The 17,689-nt window shown below is 42.7% G+C and overlaps 2 protein-coding genes across 11 annotated transcripts in view; both read left to right on the top strand.

Annotated features, from left to right (window-relative positions):
- LOC139378662 (DENN domain-containing protein 5B-like) overlaps positions 1-3,111 on the top strand; it is a 72,740-nt gene extending 69,629 nt beyond the window's left edge. For all 9 annotated transcript variants that reach the window (XM_071121043.1, XM_071121045.1, XM_071121044.1 and 6 more), the window contains one exon: positions 128-3,111. In XM_071121043.1, coding sequence (XP_070977144.1) covers positions 128-311 — 184 coding nt within the window. In that variant the 3' untranslated portion in view covers positions 312-3,111. The remainder of the gene's footprint in view (positions 1-127) is intronic.
- A 715-nt stretch (positions 3,112-3,826) lies between these two features.
- LOC139379336 (SIN3-HDAC complex-associated factor-like) lies at positions 3,827-14,489 on the top strand. Of its 2 annotated transcripts, none has more exons than XM_071122141.1 (6): positions 3,827-3,987; positions 12,170-12,297; positions 12,893-12,992; positions 13,245-13,362; positions 13,610-13,760; positions 14,070-14,489. In XM_071122141.1, exons 2-6 carry the CDS (start codon positions 12,170-12,172, stop codon positions 14,257-14,259), a joined length of 687 nt encoding a protein of 228 aa, XP_070978242.1. In that variant the 5' UTR covers positions 3,827-3,987; the 3' UTR covers positions 14,260-14,489. The 2 variants fall into 2 exon arrangements, with proteins under 2 accessions (XP_070978242.1, XP_070978241.1); XM_071122140.1 differs by lacking the exon at positions 3,827-3,987 and adding an exon at positions 6,692-7,022.
- Positions 14,490-17,689: the final 3,200 nt, after the last annotated feature.

Raw genomic sequence — 17,689 nt, 5'->3', positions numbered from 1 at the left:
CAGAGGGCTGTATTGGGAATCAACATCACACTTCTGAAAAGTCTCATTGGTGACATGGAACCAACTGTTTAGCAAACATACTCCTAATGATCTTCTCTCTCTCTCTCGCTCCTATCTATCTATCTAGAGATCGTCTGCTGATTCAGTGGCTCCCTCTGTTGGTGGAGTGTCCAGTGATCCAGCGGATGTACGAGGAGTCTGCTCTGCTGCGGGACCGGACCACAGTCAACGCTCTCATCGCTGTCCTGCAGACCCTCCACGACTTCCCCATCACTCTGGAGGCCTCGCTTGTCAAGGGCATCGACCTTTAACCCCTACCGCACAGCCTGCTGGGAAACCACCCAGCCCGTGACTACATTACCCACAAACCCTTGCTCTGTTCCCTTTTGCCCTTTCACTGTTGTTGTTGTTGAGGCATGCTTCAGCTGATTCACTCTGGGGAAAAGTCACCTCATAGGGAGGAAGTAGGAAGTGAGGACTATGTAAAGAGACGAGATGGTTCGCTACCAAAGCAATCGATTCCACTGCTGCAGAGCAGAAGCTTGGGCTTTGGATCATTGAGTGATGATGCAGTATTATTATTACATAGCTTGTGGTTTTGAAAAATATCCTTTTTGATATTTAGTAAGAAGAGACCGTTTTTAAAGAAAACCCATGGATGTTCCACTATGTGCTAGATGTGTGTAGCCCACTGTAGGTAGCTCTTCAATGGACACTTAGCCTGTGTGATGGAGATCCTATCTCTCTGTCTGCTGGATCCTGCTCCAACTTCAGCTAGCGTTAGCAAGCATGCCTGTGGGTCATAGTCAGCCAGGAAAAAGGAAACCAAAACAGAAAGTGACTGTTTGTCCCTGCTGCCTCTCCATAGTCTCTGCACTGGGAATATCTGTGGGTGAAACCTCATCATTTGGATGAAGATGACAACAAAGGAAAGGAGAACTGGATTCATCTGCTTTCAGCACTACACTGAGTTGTGTGTAACGCAGATTTTTGATTGGATGTTGGCTCATTTCTCTGTTGGACTGGATTCACCTACTGTGTTGGACTGAACATTTGCTCTGCTTTGAGATTGGCTAGCAGATCTTGGTGGACACAACCACTGCACTGGATTGGATAGGTCTTTCCTAGGAGGACAGCGGCTTTTCTAGGGTTGCGTGGACATTCCAACCAAATTACCGGCATTGACCTGACCCTATTTCAAACTGTGTGTGTGCGTGTGTATGTACAGAGTGTCCAAAACCATTAAGAACACCTTCCTAATATTGAGATTTGGGGCACCTCCCCCTTTTGCCCTCAGAACAGCCTGAATTCATCGGGGCGTGGACTATACAAGGCGTGAAATGTTCCACAGGGATGCTGGCACATGTTGACTACAATGCTTCCCACAGTTGTCAAGTTGGCTGGATGTCCTTTGGGTGGTGGACCATTCTTGATACAGACGGGAAACTGTTGCGCGTGGAAAAACCCAGCAGTATTGCAGTTCTTGACACGAACCAGAGCGCCTGGCACCTGCTACCATACCTTCAAAGAACTGTAAATATTTTGTCTCGCACATTCACCCTCTGAATGGCACACGTATATAATCCATATCTCAATTGTCTCAAGACTTAAAAATCATTGTTTAACCTGTTTCCTCCCCTTTATCTACACTGATTGAAGTGGATTTAACAAGTGACATCAATAAGGGATCATAGCTTTCACCTGGATTCACCTGGTCAGTCTGTCATGGAAAGAGCAGGTGTTGATAATGTTTTGTACACTCAGTGAATGTGTTCTCCTGTTATTTTTATAATATGAATTGTAATGGTCAATGAATTCAATTTCATCCTGGTTTCTGTCATGCACAGTTTGTTTGTGTGTGTGTGTGTGTGGTCTGTCAGATCTGTGTGATTGTTGATCTCAAATGGACATTTTAGGACAGTTTCCTAATCTTGACAAGCATCACTCTGTGTGGTATTGAAATGTTCCAGCCCCTTATTTAATGTGTTAAATACACTGGAATATAAAACAATTGCAATAAGAACCTAACCATACGACCCCTAATGATGTTTTTATCATAAATGCCTCAAACCTTCCTATGATAAGTGGTTATTTTCTGGTGAGTGTTAACCTCTTCTGGGACTATTTCTAGCTGGTTGTATTTTTCAATCTAAAATAGATCTCTTGCCACTTTTTCAATCAACCTTGATGAACATGTTCCTATATTTCTGTAACAACGAGTGTAAATATGACGTTTATGCATGTGTACTAAAAAAAGGGTGATCAAAATACCAGACAATGGATTTGAACCCAACCAAAAGGGAAAACAATTGACAGATTCCTAATCACAATTTTAACTCAGTGTTTCAACCACAGTACTTATGGTTCGTTTTCTTTCCAGTATTAACCCAGAAAAGGACACAGCATTTGTTTTTAATGTTCTGATTTGATGTATTTATTCTTAGAAACTGTGGTAGTGATCAAGAAACTTTTGAGACACTGTTTTGCGACCGGGGCAAAGAGCCGCCTGTGAAATATTTGGAAATTTCATTCTGTATGTTGATCCTTGTGACTTTTCCTTCTGTAACATTCACAGTTTGGTCCTGCGACTAGGTTCCTACTGTCTTATGTATCACGGATTCCAACAATAACAAACCTATCTACCTGTATGTATAAGAAGCCACAAACATAGGAGGAAGATCGACCCTATGTATAGGTGTTTTTAGTGCATTGCTGTGAGAAAAGTGTCTGTCTAGTGGAGAGAGAATAGGGTCCCTCTTTGCATCTCCTAAAGTGCTACTTCATGCGGTGTGCTCTGCTACTCGGCTGTATACTTTCTCTTAACACACTGCTACAGCTAGACTCATGCAGTAGTCCTGTACTTTACTTCTGTCTTTGTTACATAACCCCCCCCCCCCCCCCCCCCTAGAATATCCGTCCTAATGTTACCAGGTAGGCAATGCTACTACTGAACCTTTCCTTTCCCACAAGTGCAGACGTAAACTGTATCTCCGGTGGGAGGAGATCATGTAATGAATGGAGTCCTATGTCCATATAAGAGTCAATGATCACTGTTCTGTTCTGATATTTATGATGCGCTTCATTAAACATTTGCTCAATATGTTAAACTGTTTAGTGTGCGTGTGTGCGTGTGCCCAGCCCTCAGGGAAAAATACATGTCCATTGTGATACTGAATAACCTCTATGGTTGGAGATGACATATGATCCTCATGAGAATTCAATGGTAAACAATATAACGTTTTACTCATTGAGCAACTTCTGATTCCTGTTTCACTACCAAAACAATTATTTGTAAATACATGGTACATCCTGTTATTTTGCGACTATTTTCTAGTTGAATAACATTTTCATTTTTTTGTTTATTGCATTTTTACTATTTATTTCAAAATACGCATTATTTACTGTTTTTTTTCTTCAAAATAATAGTCTAACGATCTACTGTGCTCCACGTACCACACGTAGCCTACCTACAGACATGCTGCCACTATATTTTTTAGCAGTCACGCCTCCTTTCTTCGATTCACAGCGCACAGATTTCAACCCCCCCCCCCCCCCCATTTCCCGCGTAATTCCCCTCCTTGTATGGGCAAAACAATGCAGACGCAGTCAAAACGTCAGTTTCGTATGTAAATTGGTTTGATTGAAGAAATTCAGAAAATGGTGGAGTTGCCAAACGCGCATGCGTAAACATTTATAATACTCCTGAAAGAATCGCAAATGTGCGCTCCTCGCGTCCTCTCTGCTCTCCTCAAAACCCATTGGATGATAAAGCCAGAATTCTCGTCCCTCCGACATTTTCCTCCAATGGGTTTTGAAAAGGAGGTGAGGAGAGAGGACGCGAGCAAATACATTTGAGATTCTCCCCCAGACACGCAAGTAAAACGGAAACATCCGAACGGTGTATTCATTGTTACATGCGTTTAAATTGCCTACTAACGACGTATTTTATCATCTTTACAACTCATTCATCATTGACTGTAACTCAAGGTAAGGACATTACTTTGCCAAACAGACAACCAATTATATTTAAAACAATCTTCACACTATGTGCTGAAGTTATTCGAGGATGTAGGCTATTTAACGTGGTTAAATATATCTGTAAGCCATGAAAACCTTATTTAATATCCTAAATTGTTTTGAACTTTTTGATGAGTTAACCAATGTGTTTTACTTCAGTGTTTGGCAGCCAATGACAAGCACTGGGAATTGTATTCGTGTTAATATGCGCGCTCCTTTCTTCTGCTTGGCATTTGGTGTCCGGTGACGAGGAATGTTCACATTCCTTGATCAGGACTAGAGTCCTACAAATGTTTGTTTCTGTGCAACTCAACCATTGTAACCCGCACTGTTTTAATTAGTTAGATGTATTGTTTTTTTCAAATAAATTATTGATGTTATGTAGGATGGTTTCGTTTTCAAAATACCCCATACTGCCGCATCAACAAAACCTTACATGCAAACGGTGTAGGCTAGAATACTTGACTACGAGTTAACAATTTCGCAGTGATTTATCTAATGACAATTCCAATCTGAGTGAAAGACTGGGTGTCGTTTGAGTGACATGTGGGTGTGTGGCTCTGCGCCAAACATGCCACTGGGTCTCCTTTCAATATTGTTCAACCCTGGAACTTGTTTGCATGCATGGACTGTTCAGGTCTTATATCCTTTATTTCACACTTGTATTAATACAATTCCTAAATGTAAGTAGCAAACAGCTTCTCTAAAAATGTGCATGTTTACAGTCCGGCCATGGGTTTGGAACCTTCCCATTGACGCATAATTATTCGGGAAACAGACTTAGTCATGCAGAAAGATGCGGTGTTAAGTGACACTTTGTATCAAGTAGTTGTTTTACGAACTCTTTGAAAGAGCATTCGTACTCGTAAGCTGGTCAAATTGTCTTAATATGGATGCTGCATGGGAACCAGAGGGGACCATGCTTTCTCCGTGGGTGGTGATGATCGATGTACATTCTCGACGCATGCAGGGCTTTTAAACAAACAAACAAAATATTCAATAAACCAGTCGACAATGCAGTGGTTGTTACATTTGATCTAATTATTGATGAAAAAAACGATTCAAAGCAGGTATTTTGATCGTAGTAAATTTCGCAAGCACACCACGGGTTCAGTGTACAGTCGGCACCATGCCGCCCGCCTGCATTCTTCGAAGCATGTTGCCATTTTCGAGTTAGGCAATAGGCCCTACGTCAGAGCTGGTATTATACAATCGTTTGTGCCGTTTAAGATTTACGACGAGTCCCACTGAGCATATTTATGGCTTTTACGGTGTGATATTTGTTGTTTTTAAGTAGGCTATTCAATTCACCGTGTTTAGCTTAACATTTTTGCATTATGAAACAAAGCCTCAATCACGATGTATCAACTCCCTTTTATCGATTTTCATATCATAATCGGCTCTGACCGCTGACATTCGAGCATCACATGGATGCTGCCACATGCCCGCATCCCTGCCATAGGGAGTCAGGACCACATGGCTTTTCGTTGCATCAGCACTGCGGTTGCATAACAGCGTCGCGGTACATGGCCAGGCTGTACTGTTCTGGTCTCATTGACGTGATGACGGATATCCTAGTTCTCTCTGTCTGGGACTCTAGGCAATGCTAGCGTTAAGGGGGCTCGTCTCCACAGCATTGTGTGACGCAGGCCTATGACTGTATTATGTTCATAGTAATGCATGAACAGGGCCATATCCATGTACTGCTTTTCTATACAACTAAAACACTCCAGAATGCTGTTTGGAGAACAGCAAAAATGACTCCGGCCATTATCTTGGCTGCTGTAGGTTGTTTCACCTCAGTCAATCTACAAATACAGCCTATTAGCTATACAATTGTAATGTTCAGCTGGGAAATGTGAGAAATTATTCATACTTTAGCATCGGATTAAATTAGAATTTATTACATTTTATACAACTGTATTGATTGCATTTTAATGTTAATAAGGGAAGATATTTGAACTTAAAACATTTTTTTTTTAAGCTTAACTTTTTTGAGAACATTATTAGATTCTCGGGGGACCGCCAAAAATGAGGGACAGACTCCCAAATTTTGGACCCACTGTACTAACCTCTGAGTGCTTTCTCTCTCTCTGTCTTTGCGTTCTCTTGCATGCATTGCACATGCCTCAGCCTCACCACTGAGTGCCACATCACTTTCTCTCTGTAGCCTACTTACTCTCTTTATAGCAAAGTTATGAGGACTTAGTAGTAGGGTTGCAAAGGGTCAGAAACTTTCCAGAAAATGTCCATGGGAAGTTAAGCCAGGGAATTTTGCAAAAATGTATCCAAAAAGTTAGTTTATAACAGTGACTTTTTGTTGTGGGATACACAAGGCAATTCTAGGTCTTGTGGCATATTCTGGTTAAACTATCCCCAATTGCAACCCTCTGCATGCACAGTGCATTCTTCCATCACATGTACAGCTGATTCTCGAGATCTTGCACACTAATGATATGCTATTGAGCCCACACTACTGCACTGTCTGAGCCAAGGACTACATGCTTTCTGGTAAGTTTTGATCACGATACTGGGTGGGGTGAATATATTTTGACATTTTTTTCTTAACTAGCAAAGTATGTTTTGATCATTTATAACTTAACAATTTCTGCTAGTTAGATTTTTCTACCATGTGGGTTTTAGCTTGCTTGAGCCTGAAACCATGAGTGTTAATTCACCGGTTTCCATGCATGTTTCATTTTAAAACGTTTATCTTACAAAGGAGTTGTTTAATCTAACTGCTTAACTATTTATCTGTACATGGAATTGTATTTGAGTTAATTAAAACTTTTTTTGTCTTTCTACAGAAATGGCACAGGCACTGATGTGTGGAGACATTTTACTGCAGCTAATATAGAAGGAAAGCTGTGTACATTTGCAAATGCTGTGTGAAATCATATGTGAATAATGCAACAAAGATGCAGAATCATCTGGCCAGGTGCATAAAGTTCCCTCAGCGCTCACAACAAGCAACCTCTGACAAAGTCCCTCTACTTCTATTCAAGGTGAAAATGATGAATCAGACACCTTAACGATAGCAACAGCTCATGGTCCTCCTGGAATCAGAAGTTTGTTTGACTCAATGGAGGAACGTAGTCAGAGAAATGCTGACGAATGTCTTGCTCGAGCTGTGTATGCAACTGGTTCACCTCTGATGCTCACAGACAATGTGTATTGGAAGAGATTTCTGAAAGTTCTTTGCCCAGCATACACCCCTCCAACCAGACATGCTTTATCTACTCATTGGCTGGTTGCAGCGTTCAAGTGAAGGTCAAGCAAATCATAGAGAAAGTGGACTGTATAGTAAACACCTCTGATGTGTGGTCGAATGCTGGTGGGCAAGGAATAATTGACTACATCATCTCCACCCAACCAGTATTTTACAAGAGCACAGACACAAGGGACAACAGACACCAGTCTTTACATTGCAGATGAGCTGAAGGCAGTCATCAATGGCCTTGGACCACAGAAGGTATTTGCACTGGTGATGGACAATGCTGCGAACACGAAGGCTGCTTGGTCTAAAGTGGAGAACTCCTACCCTCACATCACACCCATTAGCTGTGCTGCTCCTGCATTGAATCTGCTCCTCAAGGACATCATGGCACTGAAGACAATCTATACACTCTACACAATAGGCAAGGAAATGGTTAGGTATGTGAAGGGTCATCAAGTTATAGCCGCAATCTACCTCACCAAGCAAAGTGAGAAGAATAAGATCACCACATTGAAGCTGCCTAGCAACATCTGTTGGGGTGGTGTTGTCATCATGTTTGACAGTCTCCTGGAGGGGAAGGAGTCTCCAAGAAATGGCTATATCAGTCTGCCAATATGCACAGCCCCATCAAGAGGATCCTCCTGGATGATGTGTTTTGGGAGAGAGTGGTAAGCAGCAAAATTCCTGAAACCTATAGCAGTAGCCATTGCACGGATTAAGGGAGACAATGCCATCCTGTCTGATGTTCAGACTCTGCTTGCAGATGTAACAGAATAAATTAAGTGTAAAGACTTCTGCCTGAAGTCCATACACGCCGCAGCGTACATGTTGGACCCCAAGTATGCTGGCAAGAGCATCCTGTCTGGTGCAGAGATCAACAAGGCTTATGGTGTCATCGCTACTGTGTTTCGGCACCTTGGTCTGGATGAGGGCAAGGTTCTTGGCATTCTGGCGAAGTACACTTCCAAGCAAGTGCTTTGGGACGGAGATGCAATATGGCAGACTTGCCAACATATCTCATCAGCCACCTGGTGGAAGGGACTGTGGCTCTGAGGCTCTTTCCCCTGTTGCCTCCAACTCCAAATCCCACCAGCCTCAGCTGCCTCAGCGAGCAACTGGTCTTTGTTTTTAGAACACACACACCAAAGCACGCAGCAGGCTGACCAATACAAGGGTTGAAAATTTGTTGGCCATCTGGGAACATTTTAGGCTTTTTTTGAGCCAGACAATTAGCCATCCTCAAGGTTGGAAAGGGACAGTGAAGAGGAGGCCTCAGTCTGTTCAAGAGGTGGACGTCCAGGTAGAAGACATGGAAGCCTGAGAGAGACATCCAAAGCTTTCGTTTCTAGGCTATCATTTTAAAAACGTTTTTGGGAGATGTGATGGCTCATGGGGATCATTCAACATTCCCCATTTGTTCAGTGAGATCATCCCATGTGAAGAGTCAACTCATCTGAATCAAGTTCAATTTGTAAATAAACAATTTTTGTATTTCTATTGGAAGGATTTAATCATTTGCAATGATGTCTACTTATGAGAAGGTTTGTTTGTCTCTATATGGTAAATGGATCCAGTGCATAAAACATCGTCATTTAAATGGTATTAATATTAATTTGCATATATTCCCACGGAAAGTTTCCACCTGAATATTCCCAAAAATGTGCAACCCTACTTAGTTTGTGTGTGTGTGTGTATATGTGTGTATATATATATATCTATATATATATATCACTGCTCAAAAAAATAATGGGAACACTAAAATAACATTCTAGATCTGAATGAAATATTCTTATTGAATACTTTTTTCTTTACGTAGTTGAATGTGCTGACAACAAAATCACACAAATTATCAATGGAAATCAAATTTATCAACCCATGGAGGTCTGGATTTGCAGTCACACTCAAAATTAAAGTGGAAAACCACACTACAGGCTGATCCAACTTTTATGTAATGTCCTTAAAACAAGTCAAAATGAGGCTCAGTAGTGTGTGTGTGTGGGGCCTCCACGTGCCTGTATGACCTCCCTACAACGCCTGGGCATGCTCCTGATGAGGTGGCGGATGGTCTCCTGAGGGATCTCCTCCCAGACCTGGACTAAAGCATCCGCCAACTCCTGGACAGTCTGTGGTGGCATTGGTGGATGGAGCGAGACATGATGTCCCAGATGTGCTCAATTGGATTCAGGTCTGGGGAACGGGCGGGCCAGTCCATAGCATCAATGCCTTCCTCTTGCAGGAACTGCTGACACACTCCAGCCACATGAGGTCTTTCATTAGGAGGAACCCAGGGACAACCGCACCAGCATACGGTCTCACAAGGGGTCTGAGGATCTCATCTCGGTACCTAATGGCAGTCAGGCTACCTCTGGCGAGCACATGGAGGGCTGTGCGGCTCCCCAAAGAAATGCCACCCCACACCATGACTGACCCACCGCCAAACCGGTCATGCTGGAGGATGTTGCAGGCAGTAGAACGTTCTCCACGGCGTCTCCAGACTGTCATGTCTGTTACATGTGCTCAGTGTGAACCTGCTTTAATCTGTGAAGAGCACAGTGCTCCTCCTGCTGCTGGGTTGTTGCCCTCCTACGGCCTCCTCCACGTCTCCTGATGTACTGGCCTGTTTCCTGGGAGCGCCTCCATGCTCTGGACGCTACGCTGACAGACACAGCAAATCTTCTTGCCACAGCTCGCATTGATGTGCCATCCTGGATGAGCTGCACTACCTGAGCCACTTGTGTGGGTTGTAGACTCCGTCTCATGCTACCGCTAGAGTGAAAGCACCGCCAGCATTCAAAAGTGACCAAAACATTAGCCAGGAAGCATAGGAACTGAGAAGTGGTCTGTGGTAATCACCTGTAGAACCACTCCTTTATTGGGGGTTTCTTGCTAATTGCCTATAATTTCCACCTGTTGTCTATTCCATTTGCACAACAGCATGTGAAATGTATTGTCAATCAGTGTTGCTTCCTAAGTGGACAGTTTGATTTCACAGAAGTGTGATTGACTTGGAGTTACATTGTGTTTAAGTGCCCCCTTTGTTTTTTTGAGCAGTGTATATTACACAGTTGAAGTTTACATACACTTAGGTTGGAGTCATTAAAACTTGTTTTTCAACCACTCCACATGTGGTGTTAACAAACTATAGTTTTGGCAAGTCAGTTAGGACATCTACTTTGTGCATGACACAAGTAACTTTAACAATTGTTTACACAGATTATTTCACTTATAATTCACTATCACAATTCCAGTGGGTCAGAAGTTTACATGCACTAAGTTGACTGTGCCTTTTTAAACAGCTTGGAAAATTCCAGAAAATGATGTCATAGCTTCTGATAAGCTAATTGACATAATTTGAGTCAATTGGAGGTGTACCTGTGGATGTATTTCAAGGCTTACCTTCAAACCCAGTGCCTCTTCGCAAGTATAAACACCATGGGACCACACAGCCGTCATACTGCTCAGGAAGGAGACACGTTCTGTCTCCTAGAGATGAACGTACTTTGGTGCAATAAGTGCAAATCAATCCCAGAACAACAGCAAAGGACCTTGTGAAGATGCTGGAGGAAACAGGTACAAAAGTATCTATATCCACAGTAAAACGAGTCCTATATTGACATAACCAGAAAGGCCGCTCAGCAAGGAAGAAGCCACGGCTCCAAAACCGCCATAAAGAAACCAGGCTACTGTTTGCAACTGCACATGGACAAATACCGTACTTTTTGGAGAAATGTCCTCTGGTCTGATGAAACAAAAATTTAACTATTTTGCCATGATGACCATCGTTATGTTTGGATGGAAAAGGGGGAGTCTTGCAAGCCGAAGAACACCATCCCAACCGTGAAACACGGGGGTGGCAGAATCATGTTGTGGGGGTACTTTGCTGCAGGAGGGACTGGTGCACTTCACAAAATGGATGACATCATGAGGGAGGAAAATTGTGTATATATTGAAGCAACATGTCAAGACATCAGTCAGGAAGCTAAAGCTTGGTTGTAAAGGGGTCTTCCAAATGGACAATGACCCCAAGCACACTTCCAAAGTTGTGGCTGATTTTTCTTTTGATTTTTACCATGATGTCAAGCCTAGAGGCACTGAGTTTGAAGGTTGGCCTTGAAATACATCCACAGGTACACCTCAAATGATGTCAATTAGCCTATCGGAAGCTTCTAAAGCCATGACATTTTCCAAGCTGTTTTAAGGCACAGTGAACTTCTGACCCACTGGAATTGCGATACAGTGAAATAATCTGTCAAACAATTGTCTGAGAATTACTTGTCATGCACAAAGTATATGTCCTAACAGACTTGCCAAAACTATAGTTTGTTAACACCACATGTGGAGTGGTTGAAAAACAAGTTTTTAATGACTCCAATTTGGGTGTAGTTAAACTTCTGACTTGAAGTGTGTGTGTGTGTGTGATAGATCTATATATCAGCTGGTTTAGAAGTTCTAGTCAGAACCATTCAACAACCATAATAGAAGTCTCTGCCAGCAGCTAGCCTCCTGACTGACATGTAAGAAACTACTTGCCAATTGTGTAGTCATTCTTCAAGAGTTGCTTTTGTTTGTTTGGGTGGACAGGAGTCGCAGGACGGTTTTTAAACTGTCCTCTTTTTTTTCAAATTAGAAAAAATAAAAGTCCTTATGTAGTTACAGCCATGTGTGTGAATTATGAAGACTGTTCTTCCATGCTGTTGTGAACTGAACTCTCATGAGATGGTTCTAGGACTGTTAACTCTTATGAACAGTGGACCTTTGAATAAAAACAGTCAATCTACCTGTATAGTGTTGAATCAGTGAGTAAGCTATCCTCCATGAAATAGACAGGTGTGTCATCATAATCCTGGCCAGATTACATATCATATCCACAGATTATTACAAACATATCTATGTAAGTTATCATTTGCTTTATTTCCCTCATCCTGTGTGTTCCAGATGTTTGGCTTCCACAAGCCCAAGATGTACCGGAGCCTAGACGGTTGCTGTATCTGTCGGGCCAAGTCCTCCAGCTCCCGCTTCACCGACAGCAAGCGCTATGAGAGGGACTTTCACAGCTGCTTTGGGTGAGTGGACCACTCCTCTATACCCTGGCTCAGACCCAGAGCTCAGACCCTGGGCAGATCTAGCTCTCAGCCTACCTCTGCAGCTCAACTCTGGGGGTAGAGAGGTCTGAGGCCTTCAGACTTTCTGTCAGATTTGGACAATACAGAAATTGTAATTGTTTTAGGATTCTTGTCTGTGTTCATTCTCATGACTATTAAGTCACTGTAATGCAATTAGATGTTCATTCCGTTTTGGAAACAGTTTTGTTTTAACTCCCAGTGCAATAACTTAAACTCCTTGGGTAAAAGACTCAATTATTTATCAAACTAGGACACATTTCCCTTTTCATCTCATTAAATAAGTATTTTTGTATGAAACCAGAATTGAAAGAGTTTTACGTCCGCACCTTGTCACTTTGCCTATCCGCTATTGGCCGGGCCAGTATGCGTCGGTTCATTGCTATGGTAACCGGTGACGTAAGTCAACAGGAGAAGCGTTCTAGCAGAAAATAGCTCTGACCGACTCGCACTGACTGGAGCAGGGATCATAATAACCATACGCTGAGCTTCAAGGCTGTCATCATTCATTCTTTCTCCCCTATAATTTTCCCTCCAGGCTGAGTGAGGTGCGTTTTGGGGAGATCTGTAATGCCTGTGTTCTCCTGGTGAAAAGGTGGAAGAAACTCCCAGCTGGCTCCATAAAGAACTGGAATCATGTAAGGCCTCTCAGAATCCATCCATACTCCCTGTCCTACTCCCATCCACTCTCAGTATTCCATATAAGTCTTAAACAACACTATTACTGGGAGTGACTGACGCAACACCTGTAGGCATATAATAACCGCTTTTCCTTAGATACAGTACACTGTTTATTTGCTGCCCTATAGGCCATTCTATACATTGATGCAGTTACCTTGGAAACAGACATCCACCCATCTGTCACTCAACCCTTCTCTCCTGTGTCACAGGTTGTTGATGCTAAAGGTTCCGGGTCAAGCTGGAAGATGACAGTGAGGTCCAAGAAGATGAAGAGGCGAGCCAGGCCAAGTCAGATCAGCCGAGTGCAGAAGGAGCTCAAGAGACGCAGTAAGCAGATGATACTCTGTGCTCGGCTATGCTGCCTTGTGCAGTGTAAACTTTGGGGTTTCAAAAGTAAATGGATCTAAACTCTTCTCTCCATTATTTGTCCTGCCTAAAGGGCTGTGAAACGAGATCTTGATTGATATTTCTAGACTAATTCCAAAATAAATATTACAGATGTTTACCTGAACCGTGCCTGCTATGTTATGAATAAGTTGAGATGAGTTTCTGATTGTGCCCTGCCCCCCCACAGACTCTGACGCCCACAGCACCACCTCCAGTGCCTCCCCTGCCCATTCTCCCAGCTACAGCAACCAATCAGACGAGGGCTCGGACATGGAACTCTCACCTGGTGCCACCCACTCGCCAGTCTTCTCTTTCCTGGACCTCACCTACTGGAAAAGGTAATGGCTAGGATGGTGGAATCGGTCATTTATCAGGCCCCAAACGGACAGAAACTAATGAGGAACTACCTGAACTTTTCCAATGAGAAACCATTTTTCTGTTGCAAAATGCCTTGCTACGGTGTACCCAAATGAATGCAACCCATGTTATACTCGACCAGTTTTGGTTCAGATGCTGTATTTTTCCTGTATTTCCATGCATAATTAACTCCATAGCCCCATTTAAGCCTCCTTCATGGCACATTTGTTTGCTTTGGTTTACTCTCACTATAGTGCTTTGCTGTCTTGACCGTCCTCTGTGGGTTTTAGGCAGAAGGTGTGCTGTGGCATCATCTACAAGGGACGCTTCGGAGAGGTCCTCTTAGACCCCCACCTCTATAAGCCCTGCTGCCAGAAGAAACAACTGCATGAGCCAGAGGAGGAAGCACAGGCGAGCAGAGCGAACGTGATGAGCCCCACGCCACTGAACATCCCACTCACTCCCCCAGGTCAAAGATGAGGGGCGGAGGAACAGTGGGGATTTGATGTCATAATGTCTCACAGAGAAATCACATGACACTCTACAGAAGTCAGGTGGAGACAGTTGGGATTTTATGAAGTTCTGGAGCGCTCTCAAGACAGTCTTTTGGGATTGCTTTCTATTCAAGGGCAGCTGGACTACTTCTAAAATGTTGCGTTCTGTACCAGGAGGGCAAGGTTTGTTATTTTATATCTGTTAACAATGATGGACTCTTGCCCCCCCCCCCCCCCCCCCCCCCCCCCTTTCTCTCTGAGTGCTATGAGATTGTGAATATTCACAATTTGTTTTCAATATAAAATGCTGGATCCACTAAAGCTGTATGAGAAATGGAGACCTCTGGAACTGTACCTTTTTGTAGTAGGATAGAGCCATATCCATTAGGATCGAGAACAGCCTTCCACACTCTGCCTTCTCCTGTCCTGTACCCCATACACACACTGGGTCTGGTCACTTTCTGAAAGGATTTATTCTCTTTTATTTCACTTGTCCTTCCCTTAACATGGTCATTGATCAGACTCCTAATAAAAGGTAAAGCTGTAGAAATTTGGCAAAATCAATTTGTCAGAGGTGTGGGAAGCAATTCAGTTTTTAATTTTTTTTATTCTGACCAGAGCTTTATTCTTTGCGGTTTCTTTGTTAAAGGGACTTGTCTACACAACCAATGTCATATCCAGCCTTGATTGTGCACCAGGTGTACTCTCTGATATATTGATACTATACTCTTTCCAGTGCACATTTTAATATTTAACATTTGATATTGTAATATGTAAGGCCAGTGATATTGTTCCGTGTCTTTGGATGTACATACAAAGCACATTCAAACGTTCGAGGGAGCCTATAGTGTGCCCTATAGCGCTCTCGATCGCCAGTCCTCACCTGAACCAATATAAGCTAAAAACCCACAAACTGACCTTGGAGCAGCACTTTTTGAGCACTTCCTATCTCAGTCTACAGACCAGTTCCATTTAGTGTCCTAGCCCCTTAGAGCATATCTGAAGGTGACGGTATAGTGGACACTTATTTATTCTTTTTTTTTAGTTCTTTGAAAACAAACAGGGTTCCGGGAAGGGGCTATGGTGCTAAATGGAACGAGGCCTATGGACCCTCTTATGATGTCAAGAAAAGACTGGCGAGTGGGCCAACCAAAAAGCCTCCCTGGTTTTCTCCTATTGAGAATTGATGCCCTTTAATTGTGCTTTAAGTTTGATGCCTTTCCAGAACTTTGAGTCCTGCATGATTCGGTTGTACAAATCCTTTTGCATGATGTTAGTGGTGAAATAACACTATTTTCGTCTGCCACTTGGCCTCTGGCGCAAATACTGTACAGTTCTGAATATTTGTGTATATAAGGGGGGGGGAGGCTACAATGTAATGAATAGATCACAAAAATGTTGTTCTTAGTATTGTTATATACAGTGCCTTGCGAAAGTATTCGGCCCCCTTGAACTTTGCGACCTTTTACCACATTTCAGGCTTCAAACATAAAGATATAAAACTGTATTTTTTTGTGAAGAATCAACAACAAGTGGGACACAATCATGAAGTGGAACGACATTTATTGGATATTTCAAACTTTTCTAACAAATCAAAAACTGAAAAATTGGGCGTGCAAAATTATTCAGCCTCCTTAAGTTAATACTTTGCGCCACCTTTTGCTGTGATTACAGCTGTAAGTCGCTTGGGGTATGTCTCTATCAGTTTTGCACATCGAGAGACTGAATTTTTTTCCCATTCCTCCTTGCAAAACAGCTCGAGCTCAGTGAGGTTGGAAGGAGAGCATTTGTGAACAGCAGTTTTCAGTTCTTTCCACAGATTCTCGATTGGATTCAGGTCTGGACTTTGACTTGGCCATTCTAACACCTGGATATGATTATTTTTGAACCATTCCATTGTAGATTTTGCTTTATGTTTTGGATCATTGTCTTGTTGGAAGACAAATCTCCGTCCCAGTCTCAGGTCTTTTGCAGACTCCATCAGGTTTTCTTCCAGAATGGTCCTGTATTTGGCTCCATCCATCTTCCCATCAATTTTAACCATCTTCCCTGTCCCTGCTGAAGAAAAGCAGGCCCAAACCATGATGCTGCCACCACCATGTTTGACAGTGGGGATGGTGTGTTCAGCTGTGTTGCTTTTACGCCAAACATAACGTTTTGCATTGTTGCCAAAAAGTTCAATTTTGGTTTCATCTGACCAGAGCACCTTCTTCCACATGTTTGGTGTGTCTCCCAGGTGGCTTGTGGCATACTGTAAACGACACTTTTTATGGATATCTTTAAGAAATGGCTTTCTTCTTGCCACTCTTCCATAAAGGCCAGATTTGTGCAATATACGACTGATTGTTGTCCTATGGACAGAGTCTCCCACCTCAGCTGTAGATCTCTGCAGTTCATCCAGAGTGATCATGGGCCTCTTGGCTGCATCTCTGATCAGTCTTATCCTTGTATGAGCTGAAAGTTTAGAGGGACGGCCAGGTCTTGGTAGATTTGCAGTGGTCTGATACTCCTTCCATTTCAATATTATCGCTTGCACAGTGCTCCTTGGGATGTTTAAAGCTTGGGAAATCTTTTTGTATCCAAATCCGGCTTTAAACTTCTTCACAACAGTATCTCGGACCTGCCTGGTGTGTTCCTTGTTCTTCATGATGCTCTCTGCGCTTTTAACGGACCTCTGAGACTATCACAGTGCAGGTGCATTTATACGGAGACTTGATTACACACAGGTGGATTGTATTTATCATCATTAGTCATTTAGGTCAACATTGGATCATTCAGAGATCCTCACTGAACTTCTGGAGAGAGTTTGCTGCACTGAAAGTAAAGGGGCTGAATAATTTTGCACGCCCAATTTTTCAGTTTTTGATTTGTTAAAAAAGTTTGAAATATCCAATAAATGTCGTTCCACTTCATGATTGTGTCCCACTTGTTGTTGATTCTTCACAAAAAAATACAGTTTTATATCTTTATGTTTGAAGCCTGAAATGTGGCAAAAGGTCGCAAAGTTCAAGGGGGCCGAATACTTTCGCAAGGCACTGTATGTCCCATGACTGTCATGGATATTGAGGGTGGTTCTATACAATTGTCAGTACATGACGTTAACCGAGAGCCCCTCCAACATCCCTCATGTAGGCTACTTTTGTCGTCGCTTTTATTTCAAGAAATGTGTTTTCAAGTTCTGTACCTCCTGCCCTATCCACTACTGTTCATCTAATTTAAATATTCTTAAACCATGGTAATATTTTCTGAAACAGACAGGCATTTAATTTCTAAGCCTTTTATTCTCCATGTCAGTAAAATAGACTAGAGCCTGTATCAACATTGCATACTGGGGGGGGTATTGTAGAGTTCTGTCCATGTATTTGTTCTGTTAGTATCTAGATGTGAAAGCTCACATGCCAAATTAACGCATACTC

The sequence above is a fragment of the Oncorhynchus clarkii genome, chromosome 21 (genome assembly GCF_045791955.1).
Source record: "Oncorhynchus clarkii lewisi isolate Uvic-CL-2024 chromosome 21, UVic_Ocla_1.0, whole genome shotgun sequence".
In the NCBI taxonomy this organism is placed as follows: Eukaryota; Metazoa; Chordata; class Actinopteri; order Salmoniformes; family Salmonidae; genus Oncorhynchus; species Oncorhynchus clarkii.
This window is presented reverse-complemented; position numbering and strand designations above follow the sequence as displayed.